General features: G+C 50.1%; 1 protein-coding gene across 2 annotated transcripts in view; it reads right to left on the bottom strand.

Moving 5' to 3' along the window:
* The window catches only part of NDUFV3 (NADH:ubiquinone oxidoreductase subunit V3), a 14,100-nt gene extending 12,749 nt beyond the window's left edge, over window positions 1-1,351 (bottom strand). For both annotated transcript variants that reach the window (XM_045284802.1, XM_004696908.2), the window contains exon 1: window positions 1,261-1,351. In XM_045284802.1, the coding sequence (XP_045140737.1) occupies window positions 1,261-1,308 (48 nt within the window). In that variant the 5' untranslated portion in view covers window positions 1,309-1,351. The remainder of the gene's footprint in view (window positions 1-1,260) is intronic.
* Window positions 1,352-5,796: the final 4,445 nt, after the last annotated feature.

Below are 5,796 nucleotides of genomic sequence, written 5' to 3'. Positions count from 1 at the left end.
CAGTTTGAAACCACCAGCGACTGTGAAGGAGAAAGATGAGGCTTTTTCTTTTAAGAGTTATAGTCTTCAAGGGTCCTGTAAGTTAGTCTTTTAAGAGTTACAGTCTCAGAACTCACAGGGGCAGTTCTATCCTTTCCAGTGAGTCCTTATAAAAGACTAAATTGAGTTTTGGGCTTTAATTAGGAGCGCTGGAGGGGGCGTGGATTACGCATTGGGCTGCTAACTTCAAAGTCAGAAGTTTGAAACCGCCAGCCGTCCGTTCTGAGAAAGATGAGGCTTTCTCCTCAAAGTTTTACATCTTCAGGAACACCCAAGGCACATCTGCCTTGCCCACTCGAGTCGCTGTGAATCAGAATCGATGATTCACTGGCAATGAGTTTGGGTTTTCAGTACTTTTATTGGAGCTTTGGTGGCGGTCAAGTATGCATGGAAGCGTTAACAAGGGTTCAAACCCACCGACCCTTCTGGAGAAAAGTTCAGGCTGTATGCTCCGGTAAAGATTTAGACTCAGAAAACTATATAGGATCGTTTTGGCTCAGAACCAACTTGATGGCAGTGGGTTGGTTTTTTTGTTGTTGCTGTTACTTTATTCTGTAACGAACAGTGGCTACTTAATAACAATCGCTTTCATTTATAAAAATTAACTGACCTCAAGTGTGTTATATACGGACAAAGGGTCTTTCCTTTCCTACTTTTATCGAGAGTGTGAGCCAACATCTTCCCAAAGCTGCCAGCTAATACTGGTCAGGAGGTACCACCTCTCGACACTCCCCTCCTTTCCTCCCCTAAAAGAGGATTCCCTGGAGAAGCTCCAGGATGCCGACTCTTGATACCCTGCAGTTCAGCAGGGTCACCTGGGGAAACGTCGGCCCTGCAGGGGTCCCCAGGTGAGCCTGGCTCGGGCCGGGGATGGGCGCCCTGCGCTGGAGGCCGGACTTTCGGCGCCGCGTGCTCGGCTTCCGCCCCGGGAACTGCGGGAGCGCGCGGGCGTCCGTTTAGAGCCGACCCAGGTGACCAGGGCCTCCGGAGGTTCCAGGGGACACACGGAGCCGCGGCCCTAGCACATCCCAACGGTCACTGACCAGGCCCCAAGGTAACCCGCGGCTGGTCGCCAGGCGGGCATCCTCCTTGGTCTAGGGGTCAGCGGTCCGGACAGGCTGGAGGCGGTGAACTCGGGCCTAGCCGGCGCCGCGTGACCCGTCCCGGCTCCTCCGAGGGAGCCTGACCGCCCAGCCCTACTCGGGCTGGCTCCTCCTTTACCTTCAGCGCCCCAGCTCGTCCTTGCCGCAGCAAAAGCGAGGCCGCCATGGCTGTGACGCTGGAGCGAGCCGGGCTGGGGGCCGCGCCAGGCCGAGGACGCACCGGAGTGGTAAAACCGGATATGCGCGCGCACTGCCGCCGCTAAGCCCCACCCCTGCGCTCCGGCCGCCAATCACAGGGAGGGACGGCGGCGAGGCGGAGGACTCACGTGGTAGGGTAGCGAGCATCTGCGCGCGCAGCCCAACTGCCCTCAGCTCCCTGCGCTGTTTCGAGACCCCGCCCCTGGATCGCGCGACCCAATCACAGACAAGGGCGAGAACCGGGCCTGTCCAAGGAGGTCCCGACCTTGGGAGCCTGGTCGACCAGGCATCTCTGCATCTTCAGGCCCCGGGGCGCGCAGATGAGAAGACTTACTGGGAGGACTTTTCCCTTCTCTCTTTACGGGCGGAGGGCGTACATGGATGAGTCCCCCGACTGCTTATCACCACTTTGCCCGTTCCCTCTCAGTCTTAAATTTGAAATCTCCAGTGCAAAACCTTGTAGCCCAAGTATTAGCATTTCTGGTGATGGTCCCCTATGTTCTTGGGGACACTTAAGGGCTTCCTTCTGTTTCCTTTAAGGAGCCCTGGTTGTACTGTGATTATGCATTGGACTGCGATCCTCAAGGTCAGTAGTTTGAAACCACTAGCCGCTCCTCTGGAGAAAACTGGGGCTTTTTACTCCCCTAAATACTCACCATCTTGGAAACTCACGGGGGCAGTTTTACCCTCTCCCATAGGGTCTCAGCGAGTCAGCATCAACTCAATGACAGCAAGGTTTAAAAAAAAATTTGTTTCTATTACCTTTGAGTCTACACCACACGCCCAGCCTTTCCCCTTGGTATAGTTAGGGTACTTGAATCTTTACAGCTATCAGTCCAAAGATTTCCTCCCCCAAAGACGGATCTTCTCTGAAAACCCCAACCAACAAGCTCACTGCCATTCAGTCAACTGTGGCTTCTAAGGGTAAAACTGCACTTGTGGGTTTCCGAGGCTGTAAATCTTTATGGGAGCAGAAAGCCTATCTGTCTCCCAAAGAGCAGCTGGTGGGTTTGAACCGCTGACCTTGCTGATAGCAGCGCACCAGGTAATCTACTATGCCACCTGTGCACCTGTTTGACTGTAAAGTTTGGCATAATTATGAAGTGGGTGTGGCTATCAGTTTTCTTCTCCTGTTGCTGCCTTTGCCCCCTACACGGAACAGCTAGGGCCCCACAAATGTTCCGTTAAAGATGAACATGCTCCAACCTCCCCATGGAAAGATGTGCTACGCTTTAAATGGATCGAGAAGGGATTTCTCATTGTACCAAGTGAATCCAGTGGAACCTGCCACCACCCACCTGGGGAGGCCCAGAGAGCAACCTTTGGCAGGTTGTTACGTGCTTCTCAGAGCAGTAATGGGAAGAGTCCAGAAGGGAGCCAAGTTAGTCCATCCTTGTTTTGGGGACAGGAGCCCTGGTGGCATAGTGGTTACACGTTGGGCTGCTGATCATAAAGTCAGGAGTTTGAAGTCACTGCTCTTCTGCAGAAAGAAGAGGTTTTGTACTACCATGAAGAGTTACAGCCTCGGAGACCCACAGGGGCAGTTTCACCCTGTCCTATAGGGTTGTTATGAGTCAGCATTGACTCGATGGCAGGGAGTTTTAACTTTGGAGGACATAATAGACTGCCTTGTATCCTGTCCAAATACATACTGATGTCTTGTTCTATGAACCCCTAGATGTGATTCTGTTTGAAAATGCAGGTAGTCTAACTTAAAACGAGTACTGTTGAATACCTTGTGCTTCTGTTTCATTATTAATACTTTTTATTATCAGCACCTTTTTAAGTCCAATCTTTATCTGTGTTGCCACCCAACCTACATGAGCCCTTGCCCTGTCTTATTAGTCAATTGAAATAGACAGTGTGTACAAGAGAAACAGGAGGAAATTTCATTGTCTGCACAACTTGGTCTCCTAACCAAAATACCTTGGGATCCCCAAATTGTGGGCAACCAGGTCTCTTATGCCCTTAGAATTCCAGGATTCTGACTTCTTTCCACCCTTCCTCACCCTCCAACACCCCTCTGTCCCTAAACAGGGGTTTGGCAGGTGAGTCATATTCTTTAGCTGGGCTTCTCCCTTGTAAGGAGCCCCCAGATGGCATCATGGTTTTATGTTAGGCTGTTGATTGCAAGGTGAGTAGTTTGAAACCACTAGCTGCTCTGAGGAGAACGACAAGGCTTTCTACTCCTGTAAAGTCGCAGAGACCCACGGGGTAGCTCTACCTTATCTTCTAGGCTCATCCTGAGTTGGAATGGATGCCTCGATGACAGCGAGTTTGCGGTGATGTGGTGTCTTCAAGCAAAGGCTTGTCTGGAACTCCGTGTTTCACATCCCGCTCTTTCATGGGATCTGGAGCCTCCCACTGCCCCAACCACAGCCAGCATGTCATATTCTACCCAAATTAGAGGTCTTGCTCTACTTTTCAGGGTTCAGGAACAAGCAGACCAGAAACCCTGGGGAGGGCAGTGGTCACAGCCAGGGTGGCTTGAAAGGGAGCCCAGGTGGTTGAAGTGGAGCTCTCAGGAGGAAGAGGCAGAATAAGCAGTGGTGTGCCATCTGGATGCTTTTGAAGAAGGAACACAATTATGAGTGTCGAGGTAACTATGGCAACGATGAGTAAGACCCAGTTATGAGACAGGAGGGGGCAGGACCTATTAAGCTGTCTGGTGATAGGATTCTCCCTCACTGCCATTGAGTCATTGCCAGCTCATAGCGGGGCCCCTGTGGGTTTCTGAGACTGTAACTGTTTACAGGAACAGAGAGCCCAGTCTTTCCCCCCAATCCCAGAAGCTGCTGGTGGTTTCAAACTGCCGACCATTCAGATCACAGCTCAACGAGTAACCACCAAGCCCCCTATGGTGGTAAGGTTAGTACCAGCCTAAACTGAATTTAGTCAGAAGGAATAGAAAAAATAGGGCCAAGTGCAGAGCGTCTAGACGGAGACACACTAGGAAGAAAGACCAGGAGATCTACTCCTGAAAACCAGCCAATTAAAATCTTAGGGCTCTCAGTGGTCTTAGCCTGCTGTGCATGTAGCTGGGGAGTGACAGGGCACCAGCCAACAGTGTTAACATTAGAGAATTTATGCACCAACAATTTTTAAAAATCATATTTCTTTACCTCAGCAAGAAACAAACAATGTGATATTGAATGTATCTCAAGTTTTAAAAGATTGAAGTTAGTCCAAATCCCTATAATCTTGCTATAGGGTATATAAATGGTAAAAATTCATATTAAGTCTTGAAAGGGAAAACATTAATAAATGAAGAGAACAGGGTGCTCCTACATATCGTAAGAATGTTAATTTCCTTCAAAACATATTTCACTGAATTCTGTTCAATGTCACAGCACCGATCTTCTGTTTTTATTTTAATTAGCAACCTTATTATAACATTTATATGGGAGAAAGAAAAGACTGTAAAGAGCTACGGCGGTGGAGGAGGAGGAAGAGGAAAAGGAGGAGAGGTCAAGAGAGAAAGGAGACGTCAAGACTTGCTCTATCTCCACAGGAGAGCGAGAGACCAGCTTCACCCCGATGTGCCAAGACGAGAATACAACATACGGCATGCACCAGGGAGCCAATAGAGAGAGAGGTCTGTTGGTCCGGACTGAATCCCGACTATGTGGACACCTCCCCCTCCCCCAGAAGAATGCACTTCAGAGGACAGCACTGGGGCCACAGCTTGGGGAGAGGGGGGTGTCTGATTAGAGCACACGGGAGAAACGGAGAGGGAGGGGAGGACATCCTGGCCTACCAAGCCCTGAGGACAACATTCCTGCTTGGAGCAGACAATGCACACAGAGGACCATAGGGTCGGCCCCACCACGAGACACAACGTCCCTCACTAAACCATAGTGCTGCGGGGGACAATGCTGGAGACATAGTGCCGAAGTGTGCTCAATCTGACCCCATCACGCTGGGGAGAAACACTAAGGGCATGCAACAGAGCAGCAAGGGAGCAAAGTGATGAAATCCCCGGGGAATACCACAACTAGACTTTGGAGACAGAGGGTGGCACCCCATCAGACTCGACTGGAAAACACTCGGAAAGGCCAACAAACAGACCTTGAACTATTTATAGGCCTTTCCATTTTTATCAGTGGCTTTCTTGTTGTTGTTATTGTTTTGTTGGTCTTGACTTCCTTTGTTGTTTTATTTGGCTTTGCCAGGTTTTTGCACTTATTAATGTATCTGCATGCCTATCTAGATAAGATAGGCGGGATAAATAATTTGGAGATGAAAAGAATGGGACCAATGGTTCCGGGGGGGATATGGGAAAAGGGGAGGTGGGAGAAAGGAAGGAGTGGGGTGGAAACCAACCCAGGGACAAGGGAACAGCAAGTGAACTAAAATCAATGGAGAGAAGGGTATAGGATGCCTAGTGGGGCTTAATCAAGGGCAGTATAGCAGCGAGGAATTACTAAACCTGAATGAAGGCCGAACATGATGGTGG

Source organism: Echinops telfairi, unplaced genomic scaffold (assembly GCF_000313985.2).
Source record: "Echinops telfairi isolate 266 unplaced genomic scaffold, ASM31398v2 ScPeMD7_7469;HRSCAF=8507_0, whole genome shotgun sequence".
Taxonomy (NCBI): domain Eukaryota; kingdom Metazoa; phylum Chordata; class Mammalia; order Afrosoricida; family Tenrecidae; genus Echinops; species Echinops telfairi.
The sequence above is the reverse complement of the archived record's forward strand: the minus strand, read 5'-3'. Positions and strand labels throughout refer to the sequence as shown.